A 24,071-nucleotide genomic window follows, 5' to 3' on the forward strand; every position below is an offset into this window, starting at 1 on the left:
GGGTTCCAGTCCTTGTCATGCCTCTTTCTGTGACACAGAGCTTGCATTTACTCTCCTTGAAAGTCCTTCTGAAGAGTAAGAGAATCCTCCTGCTGTCTCTCTGGGGAAGGTAGATTAAACTCAAACTCTCCCACCATAAAGTATTCAGCACTTGAATCACCCCTTCCTGAATTTTCCAAAATATTTTTTTAAATACAGATACTAGATCTGGAGGTAGTAATCCAGCAACTGCCTAAACAATGCTGCACAATGAAATAAAAAATGCAAAACCCCACATCCCAATTCCTCCTCACAAAGCCACATTTGCATGCCTACAGGTTCTGCTTCCCTTTACAGGAACAGCTTCATAGTGTGTACATGCAGCAGGTTTTCCACTATAGCCCCTCGGTGATTTTCAGACACTGTTTTCCCCAATATCTCACTTCCAGGCATCACCTGAATTCCTTACTCACCACTTCCAACTTGGGGCCCAACATGGTCAAATTCCCATGTGTAAGGCAAGTTGCAGCCCTTTTCCCATGTTCTTGGGGTTGTTATTACTCTTACGTACAACACACTAGGTGCACAAAAAAAAGTTTCCTGGTTTGGCTTATGGAAATTAAATTATCACACTGCAGTAACTTCATATAGCCTGTCTGAGCCCTCTGCATCTGGCTGGACATCAGTGCATTTTGAGCTAAGCACAAGACACCTGGACCTCTGGCTGCCCTGCTATATCTAGTACAAACTTTAAACTTTTTCAGCAGCAATTTTATATTTGCTTCCAATTCACTTTTGAAATAACGAGTGAGCACAAAAGCCCACGAAACGCCACCAAGCCCAACCTTGCTATGTAATGATTACACTTTATTGACCTTACTTTTGAGACTCTCTGAGTAAGCCCACATACTTCTGAAAGGCACACTTTGCTTCTCATGTCCAGCTCTAGCAGTGATTTCTGTCTGCAGATCTCACAGTGCTCTACAAAAGCTTGTCTGTATCACCACCCCACTTTGGAGGAAGACACACAGAAGTCAAATGACATCCCAGTGAGTTAAAGCACTCTGGTACCACAGGACACCATGTCTGAAGACACGAAACTGTTACCCTTAGCAGAGCTCCATAGATGTTTCACAGAAATCAGATCTGCCTGTCTCTTTCTACTCAGTTTTCATGACAGACTCCTTTCAATAACCAGTCACTGAGAACTGTGTTGTAAGAGGCAGGAACTCTTCAATTTCATCACTTACAGAAGCGTAAGTGGTGAAGTGCAAGAGCTTCTGCCTCTTTGTAGCATATATGTACGCCAGCACAGATCTGTCCCCAGATTCTCTTTCCTCTTGCTACAGAAGATAAGATTTCCTGAGATTTCCTGCTCTGTCAGTTGTGGTGTTGATACAATGACAATGCCAAAAATCTCACTGACACTGGAGAAGGATCAGTACCATAACTCACCAGTACAGGGAAATCCAACCACTCAGCTAATTCTTTTCCACCTCATTAACCTGAGAACAGATTTCTTTCTGTGCAGCACCATACTTCAGGCAAAACAAACTGAAAGGCAAAGCGGTTTCAAGACCAGAAAACATAACTGGAAAAGGCTGCGCTCTGGTTTTCTTTAGGATGTACCAAACGAACCTCTTATCACTGTAAAAGCATACTCACGGCTGTATCCAAAAAGAGAGCCTACAGCAAAGAGCAGGCTGATCGCTAGCACTGGGGCTCTCTTCTGTAGCACATCAGAAATCAAGCCCTGGATAGTCCCACCTGCAAATAATAAAAAAATAAAAATAAAAGTCATTGTCAGGCTCAGGATGCTAACACCTTGAACAAAACTCATTTCACCGAGCGCATCGGCCTTTTGCCTTCTCATCAATACTTATTCTCTCTAAAATCCTGGAAACTAAGTCACCTGCTGTGACTGCCCCAGACACAGAGACCACAGTAAAATTAAGTGGCTCAGATAGAGCAGGGAAAACTACTCATACTGCTTTCCCAGGAATTTATTACTTCTTTTTTTCTGGCATGCTACTAGCCAATGCTCCTGCTTTCCTTTTCCTTCCCCTATAGGGCCATCACAGCTCTAGGATCACTACAACTCTGGATGTAAGCAAGCTTAACACTGTTGCTGGTTTCTTTAACAGAAAGTGCAAGAAAAGTCAGTTCTTTTCCACAAGGAAAGTATTAGCACAAAGGGGCCTCACATTCCCTGCTGTCTCACCTACTTAGGGTAGGTGCAACTAATTGTAATAAATGCAGATAACTGATAAAAATCACCTTATGTATCATTGCTACCTCTGTAGGAACTGCTCTGCTGGTAAAAACTAGAGTGTTGAGAGAGCCAAACAGAAAAGGCCACAGAGGCAACAACAACAAAAAAAAAAAGTGTCCTTGAACAGACCAAAACAAGGATGTCTGTTCTAGGAAAGCTAACTGGACAAGGTAATAAAGCAAGAAACTGAGCACAGGAGAGTGGAAGTCTAAACAGATATACAGTATGTTCTTTATTCTGGAGGAACAGGGTCAGATTTTGCAGCCAGCAGAAACAAGTGCAATAACATTTTATTTCTGAACATAATACAGTTGTGTTTACTCTGCTGAGATCTGTGCCGAGTCTGTTCTTAAAAATACAGGACAGAAGGGACAGTATAGAACCCAGTAGGCCCGGATCTAAATTCCTCCTTAAGACTACCTGTCAGAAAGGAAGCAGCAAGCAGCGGGGACACCACTTTGTACACGGCACTTTTCAAGAAGTCCTCGTGAGTAAAGAAAAATGCCTGCTGGGGGTAGTGTCCAAGAATGTGACAATGCTCTTTAAATTATAAGTAAACTCTTTAGGGGGCTCACATACTCTGTGTTTTAGAAAAAATCCACCAACAAACCAGCCGAGCAGCCACATACGTAACTAGACTTCTCATATATTCAGTAAACAGCTAGATCCCACTGAACTTGACTGCTCTGAGCTGCATTATCTGTCCTTCATCTTCAAATGCTAGCAGGGCAACTGCAGGAAGACGTTATTCACTTGTTTACTCACCTATGATTCCTCCCACATCATACCAGATCGAGAGCTGGTCAGCTTCTGCTTCTTTCCATCCAAAATTGTTGCTGAGGTAGAAGGGCAGCCAGAAGAAGAATGAGTAATTCACCAGCTTCAAGCAGGCATAGGCCAAAGAGTACTGGAAGAAAGGGAGGGCCAGCAAGCAGTTAGCACTTGAGAAATACAAACAACATTTCTGCTTCTTCCCATAAAGCTCTGTATCCAGCTACAGCTTTCAGGGGAAAGTACTTCTGCATTTCACGTAAGAAGGCAGCATTATGAAAGCTTAATGCTGAACATCAAAGAGAACCCGAGAACACAAAAATCAAAGTCAAGATGTTATTTTCTTTTCACTGAATGCAATGGGTTAAAAGATTACACTTTCAGCGTAATCTTGAAAGAAAACGACACCAGGCTTCCAAAAAAATGATGGAAATTTAATTCACCTTCTCAAGAGCAGGGAGCCAACTATGTGACATAAAAAAAACCTAGAGGTTTAGTTATCTGTGCATCATGCTGAGAAAAGTTAGGTGAAGTAGTTCCTCTATCTTTTACTGCTCAGAAGGCTCATCTGCTTACAGCACCAGAAGAGAAAGTTTCATTCATAATCCCTAGGCAGGTATTCCAGGACAGAAGATGAAAGGTTTGGCCAAAGCTAAGCACATGCTTCCAAACCCAACAGCTGAGACAACCTCCTGCTTTTGGCTGCTGGGCTCAAGTTCTCCTTAGCTAGGAGATCTCCTTGAGAGCTTTCATGTGTGTGGCAAAGATTTGTTCTCTGGGATTGGTGGCCCAGCATGCAGAGGGACAAGGCACACTATTTCGGTAAGGCCTCCTAATAACACACTGACACAGCAATTCAAGGAACCCACATTTGGAGAGGTAAACAAGGATGAAGACAGAAAACCCAACACGTTAGAGTCACAGCTTTTGAGACTGTCCGTGTATGTACACGCTTGTCTTTGAATTTCAGAAAGCAGATCTTTTTATATATTAAACTCCACAAAAATCACCTCTTCTGAATTTACATTATTTTAACAGATACAACCTCTTTTACTGTATTATTAACTCTTTTTCACTTTCACAGGACAGAATACAGGTACATGTATTGTATCGCCACAATACATGTAAGACACAGGTATGTTTGGTAGAGTTCTCCTGCTGCTGGGTGTGAAAAGTGCACTGTATGAAGTGATATTTATTACAACATGTTTAGAAACTGTCTACCAGACTGAGTGATTAAACATTGAATTTCTAGAGGCTCAGGGGAAAGCTGTCTGTGCTAAAACTCTTCCACCATATCACTCAGCAGGAGAACAGAGGAACTACAGAAAAAATGTGTCAAATAAAGCCTTTGTAGAATCTTGACAAGGCTTTGGAGGTTCTCTCTGTATTTGGTCTCTCACTGATCTGCCATAGTGTCCCAGTTTTGCTTGACACTGATCTGACATCAGGTAAAACTCACAGACTCCGAGGTGTTCATGTTGCTGGGTTAATGCACAGAACAAGTCCTCAAAATCCCAAGTACAGAAACAGCGACATCAGTTGTATAGTGCCTCCTCACGTTCTGGCCAATGAAAACAGTCGCATGTCAACTGAGGCGGCCTCCACCACTAAAAAATGTTGCCTGAAGTACATCGGCCTATTCTTAGCACCACCAACACCAAGCCAGAGTTTATATGGCATTTAGCCATATGGGTATGCTTTCTGTCGCCATCCCTCAACCAAGGTCTTAACAACAGAACAGTGGTTGTCCAACACTTTAAACTCCGACAGTCCACCCATCCCTTCTACATTTTGTGCTGCCTTAATCACAACTAACCGCTTTGCGCATAAAGAGTACCTGACCATACTGTCCATTCAGTAGTTCTGCTTCATGATCAAATCTAGACAGTTCACGCTATTACTGAGCCAGCCACTCTGTCCCCTTTCTTGTATTGGTTCTAGTATTCAGGGAACACACAGAAAGTTAACATTGTTTTTTAATGGCAGCTTAATTATTCAGCTGAACCAAATCCATGAATTGGGCAATACTGCCTGATGGAGAAGTACAAGTTCTCATAAAAGGGACAGGATGAGAATATGTGGAAACTGCATCACCCGGACTTGTTTCCAGTTCATTCCAAAAAAGAAACCTACTTTGCCACATTACATCATGCTGATTAATAAGACTTTTCAGGACAGCTTTCTGCTTTAACGCAACAAAAAACCCCATCAGACCCCAGTATCAGTGCCACAGTTCTGTGTGATGCTCTCCTAGCAGTAAGAATACCATTCCTCAGGGCAGCATAGTCACCTTAGCAAGAAAGCATCTTACAGACGCCTTTGCTCATGGCCTCCCTTCCAAATTCTGCAGCAAAAAGGGCAGGATCTCTGCTGCCCATAGTTGTCTCATTACATACACCAATGAAGCAGGAGTCCAATGGGAAGAGCAACAGGCAACCACACACCCAGACAGTATTACAGTCCACACGCGCACAAGGATAACAGTCCCAGCCCCGAGGTTTTAACAGCGTAAAAAGTCAGTTGTCAACAATTACAACACATATTGACAATGTCGTCAAAAAATGCTGACAACACAAAAAATCAGCTTTACATTTAACAACAGAAGTCAGATCTCGCTCATGAATCTGTGTCCTCACCAGTACTACACCCGGAAGGCAACAAGCCTGGAAAAAGCCAATGGCCTTTGGCTGGTTGTCGGTGTCAGTTGCTTGAATATTCCGGTCGTCATCATCTACATCATCATTGCTCATTAAAGGTCTGTTGGCATCTTCCTCCACACTGCCATCTTCATCTGCTCCAAGCTCAGGGAGTCCTAGGTTTTACAAGGGATATGCAACAGGAAAAACGGACCACAGACTCTTCACCCTCTCCCACTCTAACGCTACGCTCGCTTCTTTTAAGCAATTCTCCCTTCTAGCAGTTCCCTTGCTCTCCCATACCTCCATCCTCCTTTGGCTTAGAAACTCTTCTAGATGGTGTTCTGCAGTGTCGCCAGTTTCTACCCTTTGTCTTCTAGCGCTCTTGAAAGTATTCTGTCTGATCCTGGCGTCGGCTTTGTCTGTTCTGAGTGTCTGGCCATTAGTTGGAAGACAACAAATTAGTGCATTTCCCCCCTTATTTAGTGGTTGGGATCCTCAGCCCTGGCTCCTGAGTACCACTTCTCTTGAGTGTGGAGGCTGGGTGTACTAGCAACTACTCAGACAGCTGCTGCCTGTTAACGCCTCCACTGAAACAGAAGATCTAGGAACTGCACTGCACTTTCTGGGCTGCTGAGTGCTCTAAAGGGCACTCTTTATGGTAGCTTTAGTGCTACCAACTTTATAGCCTTTGCAGACACCTGGGAAAACTCCTCCATGGCCCTGTCAAAACCCAAAAATTCTTTTGTTTTCCTGTTACGCTTTGGCTTGCCTACCATCTTCTTGGAGAAGGATTATATCCAACTTGAGAGCTATTTAACTGGCTGTGGAAGACCTGCAGATGAAAATTACTTTCCCTTCCCACTGCACAGTTAAGGCTTGCCATAGTTTTCTCCCACAATAGCCAGTTCCAGCAGTTTGCCTGCTGCTTCTTTAAAAAAATACTGAATTTCCAGGTGAAGAAAAACTGGTAATTAGGCACACCGTAATGGAGATGTTGAGCCAGGCTGTTTTATTTTGCTTTTTAAAATATCCAGACACATGTATAGACACATGATGCACGCTGGCATTTAGTGTGATCTTGGCGAGTAAAGCATTTGCTCCAAGAAATACACTAAAGTGCAACACCATTTTATAAGAGCCCTAAGGATAAGTGCTGTTGAAATGAGCAATACTTTTAGTACTACATGGAAAGCTGCAGATCTGCTTTCCACGAAGGGACTGAAATACTACAGCCCTCCTTCTACTTACCCACTTCCTTTGGTGATGTCAGGAGCCCAAAGAACACAATGACTCCTCCAGCAAACTGCACAGAGGCAGTCACCAAGAAAGCATACTGAAGATAAATAAATAAAAGATTACTTTTTTAAACATTTTCAGTCTCATAAGTTTCCCTGACTAACGAGGGTTTCCTTACATTCCAGCCTTGTCAGAGAGTAAACACAGCTACAACAACTCAGACTACATCCATAAGACTTGGAAACAAGTGATCTCTGCATCTCCTGAACAGACTTGATTCTATCTAGGCTGAAAGACCACATTGAAACAGTTGTTTTAGTGTACTGAAGTAACAGCAGTGAGGAAGGAGTTCACCCAACACAACCACAGATCCAGCTATATTGGAAGGGACTCCTCAAAGAAGGGTCAAACACCAAATTCAGCACTTTGTTCAATCAGGTCTTGAAAGACCTCCAAAGACAGATCCTCCAGGCTCTGGCCCTTCGTTTTAATGCTTACTAACTACATAGTGAAAGTTTTCCAAACATCCAGTTGGAACAATCTCTGCTTCACTTTATAATCATTGCTTTGTAGCTCTCTCTCCATGCAACCCAGGAAAGAGCCTGGCTCTGATTTCCCAGCAATCTCTTGACAGGCTTTGGAAGGCTGCTCTTTGGTACCCTAAGCCTCCTCATCTCCAGAGTGACAAGCTCAGCTCTGTTAGCCCATTATCGCAGGTCACGTGCTGCAAGATGCACTAGTTCACTTGCATTCCCCATATTCAATGGCTTGTCTGCCATATTACAGCAATATGGTGCACGCCTGGCCTCTTCCCAGCTACGGAAGCTATGCCTCCATGCCTGTCAGAACCTCACCACCATTCAGTAGCAGCGACTTCAGTCATCCATCACAGGTTCTAAACTGAAGAGCACTTCAAGCCACACAAATCAGGAGAGGGTATACGATGACATTAAGGCTCTTCAGTAACATCAGTCCCATTTACAGAGAAGTCTCAGGCTCATTTCTCCCACTTGGAAGGGTCAGGAAAGCAATACCCTTTCTATTTTGCCTCCTACTCACCACCACCAGGATTCAGGAAGATGAAACTGGACACTCTGAGCCTGTTATCTCTCAGAGACAGGATAAGAAGCTAGTCTCCCGTAACCCAATCTGACATGCAGTCCTAGCTAGAAGCCAGACAGCAATACCTACCTCATAGCCATATTTGAGAACGCAGGAGGCAAGGAACGCCCCAAGGATATTTCCCACAGATGCACAAGCACTCCAGAGTCCAAACACAAAGCCTCTCCTGCAGAAGGAGAAGAAAATTTGAAAAAGGCAATGTGGGGAGAGATTACATTAGGAGCAAGACAAATTTCTAACATTCAAGTCAACTTCAACTTATGAATAAAGTCTCAGCATTCTCCCAATCCACTTCAAAGACTCAAAGGTCACTTAAAACACAGAATAAGTTGGAGGTACCAAATAGAGATAAACAAGGAATGTTCTCTCCTGGAACGTCTCTGTTACAGCAGAGGTGAGCTGGCAACGACAGGATTACAAGCTATGGCTAGAGCTCATCTGCAATACCCCAAAGTGACAAAGTTGAACCTACAATGAGTTAGCTTCCATTCAGTCTCTTCAGTGGTAATCAGACAGAAAAAGGTTTTCCAGTGGCATGAAAAACGGCCACTCTGCACTATGGAACTTTTGAAGTTTGAACATCTACCTTTAACATATTCAATTGTGTTCACACCAAGTTGTTGTGTGGCTCCAGGGGAAAAAAAACCAACCCAAACAACAAAGAAATAATAGTAACAAGTAATGTGTATTTCATCCCATATAACTTTAATTCTGACCTAACAGTTGGCCTTTTTGGTTTAACACTTTTAGCTCAATCTGCTACTCAGCAGGCCAGATAAGTGAGTCACTGAAGAAAACTCAACTTACCCAGCTTTTCCAAACCAATTGCCCATGACAGCAACCACACAGGGCCAACCAGTAGACTGCAGCAAGCCATTCACAACCCAGAGACAGCAGTAGAACCACTTGTTGTAGAAATGCAACCATTCCGTAAGTGTGCCAAAGAAGAATACCTGGTGGGGGAGGGAAAAAAAATCACAGAGAAGAAACCCTGAGGCTGAGAAGAAACCCTGCTGAAAGCCAGGAAGGAGTGGGGTCCTAAAAAAGAAATAACATTTCAGAGAGAAGGTCCCCCACAGGGGTCAGGCCAGAGGCAAGCCTGGCATTGTTTAAGAAACAGCTAAAAGGTAACAGCACCATCTGCCGAGCCACCCCAGCACGGACTCCAGAGCCCAAACACTCCAGCGACAAATGTGCGTCATGGCACTTCCCCTCCTAAAGACTTATCTTCATAAACAGCACAGTTGTAACAGGAGAGGAGAAGAGACAAATACCTTCAGTAACAACGCTAAAAATACAGTAGCCTCTTGAACTGCTATTGTACTGACATCCACAAGGCTCTATGCAAACACCAAAACCTCAGCCGTCATTTATCTTCACAAAATTTAACATAAATACTACAGCCAGGTCTCAAATTACTAAGAGCCATAACCCAAACTAGCCAAAATAAACACGCTTTGTGGCACACTGTGCTTGATGCATGATTGTGGCCATGTGTTTGCAGAACACAGTAGGCCATAGCAGCATTTATAGCCACTGGGTAAACCAAAAGCACTCCACACTTTTACCACTACTTTAATAACCAGAAAACCACAATGAGATAAAACTGATTCACACTTATCTGCAGTGGCTTGAACCTGAAGAACCCTTTTGTTTTGAGTGGACATTCTTCTTTGACACATGCCCTCCCAGTAATTACAAAATAAGTAAAACGAACGCTTAGTATTGTTAGCATGCCCTTCAAAGAAGAGAGCAAAGATTGCGTTTGGAAGCAAAAGCCTTGATGACTACATATGTGGGCTGGGAGAACAGTTATAATACAAAACAGTCTCAAAAAGTCCAGATACACCAATCTCGTACAAAAGCTGGCCACCAAGTCTCTAGACGGTGCCTCAAACTTAGGAATTTCCTTCTGACATGGTATCCATAAATAGATATTTCAGGAAGAGGTGAGTCATCTAGCATAGCTCTATGCTTTAGACAATGCACTAAGTGCATCCAGGACAGTTTTACACGCAAACTTTGTGTCCATTGAGGTACAGCTACAGCCCGTGGGCAGATTCACACAGAAACAGAACCCCTTCTCCCTTAAAGTCAAACCCCATCCAGAAACCGTAAAAGAGATTTCTAAATTACACTCGTATGTTCCGACTTACCACCAGAGCAGAGGAACACATGCCAAAAGACAAAACCCAGCGTAAATTCAGGCGATCCCCAACTATGCCACTGACGAAGAGACCCTAGGAACAAAACACAGCATTAAATAAAGCCACAAGATTTAAATCTGTTACCTGCAAGAATTAAAATAATGTAGAAGGGTCAAGCTGATCCAAGCATTGCTGTTGTACCAACATACAGTCTCATTCTAACCACTTCTTCCACCACCTCATATGCTCATAGTTGTTCATTAAATTTCTTATTTTTAAAAACTTCAGCTGAGAACTCTTGGAAAGATGGAACTAGCCCTCCTACCCGCTGGTGACAGGGGTGTGAGAAATTCTGAAGTGACAGTATTCCTCTGGCATTTGTTCACACACATCTTCACATGGTGACAGGCACAGGCAGAACTAACAGAAATTGAAGGAAAAAAAAACCTGCTCCTGAATTAAGCTTTTAAACTGCATTAGTGCTAAGCAAGTCCAAGAAGATCCTATTCATCCCCTCCAAATGTGGGTGTGATCATCGCAATAAGATTCAACCAAAGCTTAGCAGCTTTCAGTTAGTTTTACTCACCATAGCATAGGAAAACAAAAAGATAGTGTCCAATGTCCCCAAGAAGAGAGTTGCTTCTTCTGCATTTGGAAATAAATGGCTGCTGTTCCAGAGCTACAGAGATAAAATTTTAACAAGTAAACAGGGAGAGGCATAGGTCGTTCTACTCTTTTTTTGATAGAAACCCCAACTGCAAAGCAGAACGGCATCTGCCCCCCCCAGCCTCCCATTCCTCCAACACTTTCAGTATCAAATCAAGAACAATTCTGGCATTATGTACTGCAGAAAACGTCCACTGCCACTTCATTCACTTCTAAAGGGCAAGCAGCAACCAGAAGCAAGAAATATGCATTCCACCTGTATCAAGACAAATGACTGGCAAAACAAATGCTACCACTAACAAGCATGCAGCTGTTCGCTTCTTACACAGAAACACTGAAGAGCATCTTAATTAATAATACAATAAAGACATATTCTGTTTCATGTGCAGTGTCTCTTCTGTACTTATCTTGCTGTCTTCACTACATGAAACTTTGCCTTCAGCAGCAACCATATTAAGAAATCACAGACCACAAACAGAAAAGAATGAACACAAAAGGAACAGGGGGAAGAAGCAGACTGGTTGGAAACTACAGTGAATTCCAGTCACTAATGTTGTTATTTTTTTTGCTTACCCTGAATTTCATTCTCATATGATCAAAAAAAGGGAAAATGACTCAGTTGTCCCCAAACTAAAATTACTGACATCAGCTGAAAATAGCAAGCTTTGAGGATGACTTGAAGAATGAATCAAGTTAATAAGGACAAACTTTTCTTCCCTTCCCACCATGCCCCCATTAGAACACAAACAAATAAACCTAACAGAAACCTGACCTATGGACATGCTTAACTCAAATATCATCAGTTTTAGTTTGATTCCACCTCTCCAGGAGAACATCTTGTACAGACAAGACTACACATTCACTCAGTTTAAAAGACGTAACATAAGGCCTATTGAGACAGCTTCTGCTTAAGTCTCATGTGTCCAAGAAAACTAGTAAATCCCTTGAAAAATACTTTTTGCCACTTGAGGCCACCAATACCTACTTACACCAACAGCTTTCAACTTTTAACCAGAGATCCCTGGAGGTTCCACAAGCTATTAAGAGCCTTTGAAAGATAACAGAATCAAATCTTTTGTCTTAAGGCTTAAATTCATTAAACAACCTCTGCAGAACTCACAAATCTTTAAAGGCTGAAGTATAGATCTAAGCTGTCCTCCTAATAAAATCACACTAGGGCTTACTCACGAAACAACTGCAAAACATTTTTTGTACTTTAAAAAAAAATTAAGTATAAAAACAAAGAACAGCTGTGGTTAAGAAGATACATGAAAGCTCAAAACTGTTAGCATGTGATGACTATGTTCATGCCCTTAACCTGTTCTATCAATTTCTCAAAACTCACTTTACTGTTAGCTGATATAACAACATAAATTGATACCAAAAGGGCCGTTTTTCTTGATCAGACACATACACCTCAACATCCAGCAAACACTAAATCATCTTGGGGCAGGGGGAGGCGGGGAGCAGAGGGGGGAATCAAACCAGCTTCCAAAATATACTAGTTGCTCGAACGCCAGTTAAGGAACTAAATATAAAACATCTTGTAGTTCATTTCAGCATCCCTGATATGCTCACTCCTTTTTGCCATACTATAAAATCCTGAATACATTACAGGCCCAATTTACTGTTTCCACATATCACAAAGAGTCAGCATTTATCATCTCTCAGTCAAACGTTCAAATAACTGATGATTTCTAATGGAGACAATACCCAAGCAACTGACTCCAGAGTCCCTGCTACAATAGATCTCATGGCCAGCAACCAAGGTGTTAATGTAAGATTTCTCCCACTTCTCAAAAGCAAAAGAACAAGCCACTGCTAAAAACAAGCACGCCCCTAAAAGGGCCACGAGTAGGAGCCAGGAGGTAGCTCTTGCATTCCCACTTGTGAGATGCAAGCAGTATACAACTTCCTTTTCTGCAAGCAAACACTGCCAGAACTCTCACCACTTTCACTGAAGTTAGGCTTTTACAGATGAGGGGTACTCAGGATGTTCAGCAAAGGAAGTCAGACCTTTCAGATGCAAGACAAAATGTCATTCTGCAGTATCAATTTAGGATAAGCAGCTAGTTTTTTCAGATTGCTTTCTTCTCTCCTAATTCTAACAGACTGGCAGCAGCATCGCCACCACAAAGCCACAACCAGGGTTTTCCAGGGATCTCTAATCCCATTAACTGCTCTCATTTACTGTCTCCAACACTTCAGAAGCAGGCTCCCTCTTTCCCCCTCCTCTGTGCTGCTGGCTGCTATGGAGACCCTCCTGGGGTCCCCATTTCCATTAGACCACTGTAACTTCTTGAGAAGTTTCTCTCTTGGGACCACTAGGAAAGATTTCACCATCACCTGATGATCCAGAAAACTACAGTTCAGACACCTGAAGTTCCCACCCACATTCTGAGGAGTGTCCTTGATTGACACTTTTAACAGGACGTCTTCAGCACCACAAGCTCAGCATACTGGAAGTTGCCCGTCTTCCTTTGCACTTGCCTATTCCTTGTGTCCTTACCTCGTATGGCCGGAGCTCAGGGGTCGTGCTGTTCAGGCAGAAGGGAGTCCACTGGCTGGAAATGCTGACTTTGACATTACTGAATGTCTTCCTGGAAGCATGGAGCAGGGAATAACTGCCAGAAAACACATAAGCACAGATTGGCTAAATCTCCTCTGGAGGTCAAGTGGGAAAGGGTAGGACTCAAAACAGAGATAATGCTATCACAGCAGGCAGCACAGCAGAGGACTGGCAGTTTTGGAGATACTAGCCAGCAGCAGGAACCCCCAAATTATGGGTAGATACAGAGATTTTAGTAGGTTGTGAAATATGCTCTTGACTGGAAAGGACCTCCTCTATTTTCAAAAGAGGAGGTGACTGTGCAACAACAGTTAGGTACCTCAAGGGGAAAAAAAATAAAGAGAAAAGAAGATGCACTCATCTGGCTAAGCACCATTACAAGTGCTCTTCCAGAGACAGATTAGGTATCAGCGGCAGTATTGCTGTGAAGATCAAAGGGTATCAGCGAGGCAAAGTTTGTAAGGACAGGCAGTACGGTATTCCAGCCTTTGTCAGGTGGCATAACAGACAAGCTTTTAACATACAAGTCTAGCAGACCTTCAGATATGAAGCAGTGAGAGGGTGGAAACAGTACTTCCAGAAGAGTACCCCAGAAGCAACAGCATGTTCCATCAGTCAGAATGGGCATTAAATTGAGTTCTGAGCATCAGGGTTTGCTTCCTTCCTCATTTCAGGTAGTTCCTCCCCACAGCCACCCACATTCACCCTTCTGCAACAGAAAGCTGCTGGCTTGGCACAGTCAGGCTCACCTTTGGTGCAAGCCCTGTTTGTGGTTGGATTCCCCAGGGGTATAGCAAACTTGGCTCCACTACCGCTTGACTCACAGACCGGCCGGTACTACTAGCTTTTAAGCTTGTTTTCAAGGCTCACAGCCACAGGTTAAGACTATTTCCCTACTTTCATTCTCTTTTTTTGGACATGCCCTCACCTCCCCAAATCCAGTGAGATGAATGCTTCTCTGTGCAGAGATACACTCAACTTACCTGAAGAAGGTCAGCAGGAACACAACAACATGATGGTGGGTGCAATGGGACACAAGGCCTCTGTTTGCAGGCTGCCTCCGTAAACTCCCAGGCAGAGCCATGCTCCTGGCAGCCCTATCCCTGCTCTTGGCCACAAAGGCTGGATGGTGCTTAGGTCATTTTTCTTCACATGTAAACAGAAGAAGGTGGGAAGGGAGGAGAAAAGAAAATATATTTGAATTAAAACACATGTATAAAATACCTCTGTGTCCCCCAAACCTCTGGAATTCATCAGGAACAGCTCTATGCCATTCCTTCCCAATTTGTTTCATATTGCTACCCATCTCATGACCTGTACCTCCCTTGACACCTAAGCCCAGAAATGTCTTTTTACTCTCCTTTTCCCAGTACCCTCACGGTTATCCTCCAGCTCACTTATTTTTTGTTCCTCTCCTAGCAGATACCTCTTCAGTGCCCATCACCAAAGGAGTTCCCCCAGGGTCTATCAGCTTCCAGTGTTCTCACGTTAAAGACCATTCTGCACTATTTACATACACAGTGCGCTACAGAGTGGGCATACATAAGCTAACTTTCCACTGCTACCTGGCTGGTCAAAGACTGGTGATTAAGTACCCTTGGATACTGGTGGAGAATGGTTTTGGATCTAACCCCCTCTTTAAAATATTGTTGAAAGAACACACCCAAGAGTGGATTTGCACAGCTGGAAAAAGAAAAGTAACTGCGAGGACAGTGCTGAAGTCCAACAGCTAGATTCCCTGCCTATTCATTCTCAAGCCCTGCATTATAGCTCCATCTGTCACTAACTTTTTAGTTATTATTATTAATAATAATAATTCGTATATTATTATTAGACTTGTGGTAAATCATACTTTCCTGTCCCTACTATAGGGCATGGGTGACATCTGCCTAGACTTCTAGATACCAGATATTACCAGTACTGAGGAAAGGCTATGACAGACACACAGCTTCTCAGTAGTGGCTCATGCCACACTGCTTCACTCCCTCAGCTGTGCTGGTGTGGCTGAAGGACTGTTTCTGCAAACTGAGTCTGGGAAACAACCCTGCTGGGCAGTGAGGTGGTCAACCTCTCCAAACTTCCCTTTTCATCTCTTGGCAGAGATCTTTTCAGCCAGATTTCCCTGCCACAGCTCATAAATGTGGCTACACAAACGTGTCCCTGCAAAGAGAGAGCAGCGCAGAGAAAGACACACTGTATACCCACACCACTGCTGAAGGCAGAACTTGATTTTGTTCATGCTAGCTGGCCAAAGACAGCCAACAAATCAGTTGCTAGGAACTGCATTTTCAGTTATGTGTCTTATTTAAACACCACACGCATTCTGAATGCTGAGGAGAGGTAAACTAACACACCACACTGTTCCCCCAAAGAATCAGAGTTGAAATAAGATGTAACATAATGCCTTTGTGTTCTTTTGTGTCCACAGGTGGCTTTTGTAATGATTTGTAAGTCTGACAGAAGACTTCTCAAGTTCAGCTTCTTAACTTCACTTGGAGAAATTAAAAGCCATGGCCCAGACTCTTTTATCTGAACTTCTGCTGCTGAAAACCCTGTATTTCATAGAGACTTTCTGCTCTTCCTTCTAATAACTTTTAAAGATTTTTATCAAGACAACTTTCACCGTAAGAAGTCTTCCTTTCCTGTTCTCTCAGTGATGATGCACACCCGACCGACAAACAGATACCAGCTACCACCATGAAAACTGAAACATCTGACCTCCAAAACAGAATATGGCACGGAGATCCTCCAAGTAATAGGGAACCAGCTATTACACCTTTGAAACACTGGAGTCACACTTATCCCACACCATGCTTAAATGCCTCCATTCTCATCCAGGACAAACACAGCAGGTCTATACAAGATCTGAGGCCATCTGCATCTACGCAGCCCAGACGCATTTGAGCCATGCTCCCACCGCTCCAGCTAGCACAGACCACCTAGGTGTGCCAGCGCCTTCTCACACGGACATGCTTCTAGACTTCTTGGGTTCACACAGAGGGAAAAAAAAGCACCTACAGCTGGAGCTGTGGGAAGGCAAGGCTAGCCCCTGGAAGAAGCAGCTTCTCAAGCAGCCTTGATACTACCTCCACCTAAGGTCCCAGGCCATTTCTCAACATCAGTGAATGACAGCTCAGCACCCACACAATCTACATCACACAATGCTACTCCCTTTCAGGCGGCAGTAAAACTGCTCAGGACTGTTCCCTACACCGGCTGCACGAAGAAGATCAAGGAACCCAATGCATTCCAGTATCCCAGCACCACGGGCCTTACAGGCCTGTGAACCACACAGTCTGCTGGCCAAACACAAGAGCTCCTTCTTCCTTGCCTCTCCCTCCCCTCCCACCAGGCAGGTAAACAGAGCTCTCCCGAGGAAAGCAAATCACCGCTGGTTGCGCAACAGAGCAGGAAAAAGTTCCTTGGGGTAATCAGTTCACAGCCTGAAGCACAAGATTTACTACTCGCTTCATGTCAACATGTGCAAATAAAGACCTTACTTGTCTGAGATATCAAGTCTTTTTAAAGCTAAGACCTGGTTGTGACCTTAAAGTGACCTTTTTTTTTAATAGCATTTACTATTGAAACTATCTGTTTCTCAGAGCTTTTCAATCTCAGCTAGCTTTCTGGAAGACCTTCTGGCAGAGAATGGCATCTTTCTTTCACTTATTTACAGTGTAAAGGTGAATATGAAAGATTTCTTTTTCTCTTTTTTTCTTTCTTTCTCCTCTCCTTTTTGTATTAAAAACTGGCATTCTCCCTAGGCTAGAAGGATGCGCAGCTAAGAGCTCATCCTTACCCATTAGTCTTCTCATTATTTTGAGAATACCACATTAAATTTGTAGTGGAAGGGAAGCAAAAACTAGGAAGCTGGATAAGCCACAGAGCAGCGAAGCACAAGCCTTTAGGAAAGGAAGAGGACTCCTTTTAGGGTGTTAGACTGCCTTGTCTGCTTGTTTAACTCTACTTACCTCCAGCTAACCGATATTTTGAATAAGCTTTTAAGCTTTCCGCATTCTCCCTTATCCCTTCACTTAAGGCCAAAAAAACAACATAAGTTAAAAATGAACGCCCTTTTAACACCATGCTACTGCTCTCCAAAGCTGGCAGGAAAAACCAGAATTAACACCCCTGGGACTTCGAAAGTGCAAAACAAACGAAGTAATTTTTTTTTTTTTTTCCTAATAAACCCCAACACACTCTCAACACACTCTCTCATACCGCCTTTCGAAACAGACCCAAGAAGCACAAGCCCACGCGGGCCCTGGGCAGCCTGGTAGCCCCGCTCCAGCGGCGCGGCCCGGCGCACAGGCCGCGCTCCCGCCGGCGGGCACGGCTCACCCGCGGCCGGGCACGGCTCACCCGCGGCCGGGCACGGCTCACCCGCGGCCGGGCACGGCTCACCCGCGGCCGGGCACGGCTCACCCGCGGCCGGGCACGGCTCACCCGCGGCCGGGCACGGCGCCGGCACCGCACGGCTCGGCTCGGCCAGGCCGGCTGCCCCGCTCAGGCACCGCGGCCGGCGAAAAGGACGCGGCTCCTTCCCCTCAGCGAACCCCGCCCGGCTCCCGGCGCAGGTGGCCCAGCGGCCACGTCCTCAGCGGGGCGGGGTGAGGTGAGGAGCCGAACGGGCAGCGGCAGAGCACCCACCGGCTCCGCCGCAGCCGCCAGCCCACCGCGGCCGTTACGGGGCCACCCCGCCCCCCCCCCCGCCGCCTACCCCGGGAGAAACCGCCCGCCCCCGCGTACCGGGCCCGGCGGCCAGCACGGCCCTCAGGAAGTCGGGGGAGGGGGCTCTTCCGGCGGGAGGGACCGGCGGGCACGGCGGGAGCTGTAGTCTGGCCTCTCGCCGCCGCCAGGGGGCGCCCTCCGACCCTGCCGCCGCGCCCCCCTGCCCGCCTACCGCACTCGGGGAGCGGGCAGCGCCTGCACCGCCCCGCGCCGGGCCCGCGGGGCTGGGAGCCCGGGCAGGGGGAGGGGGAAGGGGAGGAGGGGGAGGAGAAGGAGGGGAAGAGGAAGGAGAAGGAGGGGAAGGGGAAGGAGGAGGGGGAGGAGGGGGAGGAGGGGAAGGAGGAGGAGGAGGAGGAGGAGGAGGAAGAAGAACTACATTTCCCGCCGGCCCCGAGGGGGTCGGGGCGGGTACAAAGCGGGCGCTACCTGTGCTACCTGTCCCGGCAGGTGAGCACCGACAGGTGAGCGGGCGGGCTGGTCGGGACCCGGACCGCTTCCCTGGCCCGACTGCCGCCAGCTGGGCCGGGGCGGCTGCTTCTCCTCCTTTTTCTCCACCTCCATCTCCTCCTCCTCCTCCCCCCCCCCAGGCCCGCCCGGGAGCCGCGATGCCTTTCCCCAGCTCCAGCGCGGACGATGCCTTCGACTACCTCTTCAAGATCATCCTGATCGGGGACTCCAACGTGGGGAAGACCTGCGTGGTGCACCGCTTCAAGACGGGGCAGTACAACGAGAAGCAGCAGAACACCATCGGCGTCGACTTCACCGTGCGCTCCCTGGACATCGACGGCAAGAAAGTGAAGGTCGGTGGCCGGGGCCAGCCGGGGCCGCCATTGCCGTGCCACCTGCCCGCGGGGGTGCGCGGGGGGTGCCCGGCGCCTCCGGCTCGGCCCCGCTGAAGGCAATGGCCGGAGCTGGCTGCCCCTCCGGGCAGGGCCGGCGCCCCGGGGAGCTCCCCGCGGGATGCCCGGGCAGCACCGCCCCGCTGTGCGTACGCGCCCGCGGAGCTCCCTGGAGGCTGGCTGTGCTTGGGCGGGGGGCGCCTCCCTCCCCTGAGAGATGTGGGGGGGCGAGCAGGGACACCAAGGAGGGAAAACCCTCTGGTTTGCAAAGGCTTCGCTTCGATGCGTGCTTGGCTTGAGGGAAGACAAAGACGTGTAAGACAAACACCGTAAGAAATTGATAGCTAGAACTTACTCCTGTGTGCAGATGAAAAGTTCTTTAGCCTTCTCTTCTAGCCTGAAAAAGCCTGCCCTTTACACAGCTTTGCTCTGCCCAGACCTCCGCCGGGGCTTCTTAGCTCTTATTCCATTCCCTGTTAAAGGCTGTATCTTTCAGTACAGTTGCTGAAACTTTGCAAAGTTTGTCCTCTTTGCAAAGCCGAGTTTACGCTTGCAGCTCTTTGGTCTGTGTAGGGTGTCTTCACAATCCTTCAGATCTAGAGAGAGCAATGCCACGCTGTGGTGTGGTAGTGACCTGGGACAGGTCTGGCTGCCTTCTAGGCAAGGGGTTTCAAAAGCGGAGGCAAACATCTAGCAAGCGGCATTCGCTGGTCTTCACAGCTTCTATCCTTTCTCTTACAGATCCAAGTGTGGGACACAGCTGGTCAAGAACGCTTCCGGACAATAACCCAGTCTTATTACAGGAGTGCCCACGGGGCCATCCTTGCCTATGACCTTACTAGGAGGTCCACATTTGAATCCATTCCTCACTGGATTCACGAAATTGAAAAGTATGGTGCTGCAAACTTGGTCATGATGTTAATTGGTAGGAATCTAATTTTAATGTTATGTAGCTTTTTTAATATGCATATAAAATCTTCCTCACTTCCCCCCGCTACTTGAAGCATCTATAAACTGTATCTTAAAGAAGAACACAGCTTTAGTTACAAGAGAACAGAAAGTGTATCAATTTGACCTAAGCTTAAAAAATTAGGAAAGTCACATCTGGTCCAGACAGGATCAAGCCCACTACAGACAGTGAAACCTTTTCACTTGTCCCTTTCTTGTTGGAATAATGCAGCAAGCTTGCTTTTGCTGCTAGTCTAGCAGGCAGGGACAACCTTACTAAGGTTAGAATTGCAGTAAGTCTGACCCTATACTCACGATGGGCAGGAATTTAGTGGCTCAATAATTCAAGAGGAAGGGGAATGCGCAGAGCAACACAACTCCTCATTCTCATCTTTCCTCTCTGTTCTTTTGATATGCATGCACATTGCTCTGTAATGGGACTCTTGATCAGGTAAGACAGTAGATGGGGACATGGGTTTTGTTGAGCATGAAGTAGTCTGCTTGCATTCCCCCTTGTTTATTCCACTAGCATTCAGGAAGCTTTGTCCCTTGAGGAAAGGAATCGGTAGAAGTTGCTGAGAGTGGAGCTGGTAGGAAGCAGTGTGGTTCTTTCCCCTTGCGTTTCAGGGTATCATTGCTCTTCCCTCCTGCAAAGAGGAAGCTGCAAATGAGAAAACTGGTGTAGTAGGATGACAGAGCCTCTTATTTACATCCCACTGCTTCTGCCTGTTCCACTGTGGCACTGTGCTGAGAGCAATGCATGCAGCCGCAGCAGCCCAAACTGGCTTTTAAGGACAGGCAGCGCTGAGCCTCACAGCACAGCAGGGATGGGACCTCAACTGCTGCTTGTGCTTCTAGCCATCAGTTACTTCTGCTGTGGTGGTTCTTCCTGTTCTTCCTCTGAAGAAACAAACAACAAATTCTGACCTGCATATAACTGCAGTACTTGGAATGAGTAAGGAGGAGGGGAAAAAAAACCCCATAACTAAACTTCAGGGGTTTTCTGTATTTTCTCATGAATCTAAAGAACAAGACCTAGCTGTATGTGTGGTGGTGGGGGGGTGGTAAGAAAGAAGTTCTAAAGTTGGTAAAAAAAAAAAAAAAATTTTTTGTCAACGACCTACCTTTTTGCCACCTTCTCAAACTGGTGCTGTTTGCTTTACTTTGGCAGGAAGGTTTTGTACATTTCATTACACACAGTCATGTTATACATCTTTCTAGCATGAGATAAAGGGTAAGAAATCTAATTTTCCCATCTGGAACTGAAGGAGAAGGTGGCGGTGGGGGCCTCTTTTTAAGAAGGTAAATAACCCTCAAGCAACGTGATTGAGGTTTTTTCAGGTGTTTCCTCTGTTGTGTGGGCTGCATTCCCCACCCCCACCCCACCCCGAGAAACTGAAGGGGACTTAATGGGAGGGGAGTTGGCTTATATATGCTTAAAATTCAAGATCTGAATCTGATGAAGGGTTGTCTTCAAACTATGAATTAGGCTTCAGCCAAGTACTGCCAAGTACCAGAACTGATAATTCCATGTGTGCTACAAATACTTAAATATAGAAAGGTATTTTATCTGAGGTGTTTCATGACTTTTGACAGATTGATTAAACTGCTTCAAGTAAAATTTTATTTATACATGCAGAAACTTTTGAAGTACATGTTTTAAGCATTAAGGTAGATGGTGTGAATTATTGGATTTTTTTAATCTTAAAATGACTGACTTGTATAAATAGGTTATGTTAAAATCTAGCAGTTGGGCAGATTCTTCCTGGGTTTTAATTGTAGTTTTTTTTCCTGAGACTTGCTTTAGACTTAACATTCCAGATCTTCAGAGATGAGCATTCACTTTGAGATGTGTCAAGGTAGCCTGACAATAGAATAAAACATGTGGCTTCTGCTTAAGGTTGAGTGAGGAATAAACCTTTATGCAACATTGCTTTAGTTTACTGTGTGCAATGACTGTAGCTACAAGATTTCCATTTTTAAAAAATATTTCTTAAATGCTACTTAACGTTTAAAAATAACAAGGGAGTAGGGACCTACAGTTGCTTCCAAATCACCTTCTAGCACCACTACCTACAGCAAGCAACTAGATGAACACAGGGGTTTAGTTTTTGTTTGGATTTTAACTCATTTGATGATTATCATTGTATGATTAGCTGCAGTTTTGATCCACATTCTGTGTTTGTGGCTCTGATATGCTCACATCTTGTTTTTACCAGTAACCCCAATTCCTGAGAAATCTGTTGTTTAACAAAAGTGAATTAATGTATTGCACTTAAAGATGAATTTCTGAGATTACATTATTGAGTTACTTATTTGCCCTCTTTTTAAGGGAACAAATCTGATTCACTGGATCAGCGCCAAGTCCTGTTTGAAGATGCCTGCACACTGGCAGAGAAGCACGGGCTCTTAGCTGTACTGGAGACATCAGCAAAAGAAGCTCAAAACATAGAGGAGGTGTTCACATTAATGGCTAAGGAGCTAATGGCCCGAAATACCTTACAGCTTCATGGAGAGAACCCTCCAAACAGCATCTATCTCGATTCCAGGCCAGTGATTGCCAGTCCAAATGTAGAGAAGAACCAGTGCCTCTGTTAAAGAAAGATTTCAGGAAGAACTTGGAAGCTGTCTTTCTTCTGAGGCTGTTTGATTTCATTTTAATCAGTTGATGAAAGTATGCTATGTGACCTCAAGCCACCTCTTGATATCTCTACCTTGCAGTTTGGTTTGTAAGTATCTTCAGAGATTGTTGTTGCTGTTGGTAGCACAGGTTGCTTTGAACATGGCAGCTGACACAACACAAAACTTCTGACTGAGAGGACCTGGAAAACTGCTGGCCATTGCCTTAACCAAAGCAAACTATAAAAATGACTGCCTTTAATTACATCCTTAAATGAGTTTCTGGCTGTGTCAGAAGATAAATTTGTAGCAAAGCACTGCATTGATTTGACCCTTCTAAGCTATGTTGGTTGTTCTAGTGCAAGCACTTTACTCTCTGCCAGTACCTTTAAATGACACGTGCTTGGACAGCCCTAACCCTACTGCTGCTTAAACTTCCATTTAGGGATGGTCCTGATGTCAGGCATGTAGCCACCTGGCCCAGGGAATTTAGTAACATTTGTGAAAGTACATGATTTCACATCTGTACCAATTTCCTCAGCAGAAAAACCTGTAGATGTCCCTGGAGTTTCATAGCAGATGGAATACGATACGTTAGTGATCCCAGCCTTCTTTCTAGGGTGAGAAAAGTTGTCTTTCATCTTGCTCTCTAATTATAGGGATTGTTTCCAGTAGTGATATCTTGCTATATAGACTTGCTAGGAGTAGCGAAGCTTCCAAGGCACCAGTAATGGTCTGAATCAATGCTGAGGGGAAAGGACTTCCCCCCTGACACTCCCCAACCTTGTCTTGCTTTTGATGTGTTGATTTTAATCAAGAGTCTTCAGTAGTTTGTGTGTCGGGCCAATGGCACCTTGAGAGTACAGCTGTAGACTTTTCCAAGGGAGTGTGAAGAAGGGATTCAAGCTCCTGTAAAACTCAGCAAGGGATAAGATGGTTTAATTATGTAACCTCGCCTTAGAGAAGTAAGGGAATGGTACGGCTACCCCTAGGCAAGTATATATGCTACTGCTATGGCGACGGAACGTCTTGGTAGCAGTGGGTTTTGTATTGCTCCTCCCAAACGCAAGCTCTGCAAATGGGGCTCGCTTGTTCTAATGTACTAGAACTGAATGAAGGGTTTAGGGGTTTGGGGTTTTGTTTCTTTTTGCTTTTGTTTTTTTAACAGTAGATGGAAACAGGGAAGGGGATGGAGGAAAGAAATATGATAAAGGAAGCTTTTTTTACTGCAGTCCATGTACCAGGATGTATTGCTTACTGTTAAGCTATGAACCAAAACTCAAACTTTGCAATGGTAAAATACAGTCTGGGTTACATGCAAAAAAAGCCCTGGGAAGGCTGGTATGCTGCTAGCTTACCAAATGGGAGTCTGCCCATTTCACAAGTTCTTAAAAATTAGGGGAAAATATGTAGCAAGTATTTCTGGAAAATCTTCTCTGGGAAACACAAAAAATAAAGCTGCGTAAGTCAATGATTTATAGTCCAGCAAATGTTTCTGTACCGTTAATGCTTCCTCTGGCCAGGTTCTTT

General features: G+C 45.2%; 2 protein-coding genes across 3 annotated transcripts in view; one reads left to right on the forward strand and one right to left on the reverse strand.

The window, feature by feature from the left end:
* SLC37A3 (solute carrier family 37 member 3) overlaps positions 1 to 18,250 on the reverse strand; it is a 24,840-nt gene extending 6,590 nt beyond the window's left edge. Inside the window, exons 1-11 of the mRNA XM_037388449.1 lie at positions 18,154 to 18,250; positions 14,388 to 14,550; positions 13,345 to 13,459; positions 10,756 to 10,848; positions 10,179 to 10,262; positions 8,830 to 8,975; positions 8,092 to 8,188; positions 6,913 to 6,997; positions 5,662 to 5,837; positions 3,017 to 3,158; positions 1,645 to 1,746 (exon numbers count right to left, since the gene is read on the reverse strand). Of these exons, the coding sequence (XP_037244346.1) occupies positions 1,645 to 1,746; positions 3,017 to 3,158; positions 5,662 to 5,837; positions 6,913 to 6,997; positions 8,092 to 8,188; positions 8,830 to 8,975; positions 10,179 to 10,262; positions 10,756 to 10,848; positions 13,345 to 13,459; positions 14,388 to 14,488 (1,141 nt within the window). The 5' untranslated portion in view covers positions 14,489 to 14,550; positions 18,154 to 18,250. The remainder of the gene's footprint in view (positions 1 to 1,644; positions 1,747 to 3,016; positions 3,159 to 5,661; positions 5,838 to 6,912; positions 6,998 to 8,091; positions 8,189 to 8,829; positions 8,976 to 10,178; positions 10,263 to 10,755; positions 10,849 to 13,344; positions 13,460 to 14,387; positions 14,551 to 18,153) is intronic.
* A 218-nt stretch (positions 18,251 to 18,468) lies between these two features.
* On the forward strand, positions 18,469 to 24,015 carry RAB19 (RAB19, member RAS oncogene family). 2 transcript variants are annotated; one of them, XM_037390190.1, is made up of 4 exons: positions 18,469 to 18,582; positions 18,723 to 18,935; positions 19,716 to 19,899; positions 22,255 to 24,015. In XM_037390190.1, the coding sequence occupies exons 2-4, from the start codon at positions 18,741 to 18,743 to the stop codon at positions 22,518 to 22,520; spliced, it is 645 nt and encodes a 214-aa protein (XP_037246087.1). In that variant the 5' UTR covers positions 18,469 to 18,582; positions 18,723 to 18,740; the 3' UTR covers positions 22,521 to 24,015. The 2 variants fall into 2 exon arrangements, with proteins under 2 accessions (XP_037246087.1, XP_037246086.1); XM_037390189.1 differs by having other exon boundaries at positions 18,482 to 18,596.
* Positions 24,016 to 24,071: the final 56 nt, after the last annotated feature.

Source organism: Falco rusticolus, chromosome 5 (assembly GCF_015220075.1).
Source record: "Falco rusticolus isolate bFalRus1 chromosome 5, bFalRus1.pri, whole genome shotgun sequence".
NCBI lineage: Eukaryota > Metazoa > Chordata > Aves > Falconiformes > Falconidae > Falco > Falco rusticolus.

Coding starts and splice junctions, on each gene's coding strand:
- RAB19 (XM_037390190.1), top strand. CDS start 18,741: ATGCCTTTCCCCAGCTCCAGCGCGGACGATGCCTTCGACTACCTCTTC. Junction 18,936..19,715: donor TCGACGGCAAGAAAGTGAAG/GTCGGTGGCCGG, acceptor TTTCTCTTACAG/ATCCAAGTGTGGGACACAGC. Junction 19,900..22,254: donor CTTGGTCATGATGTTAATTG/GTAGGAATCTAA, acceptor CCTCTTTTTAAG/GGAACAAATCTGATTCACTG.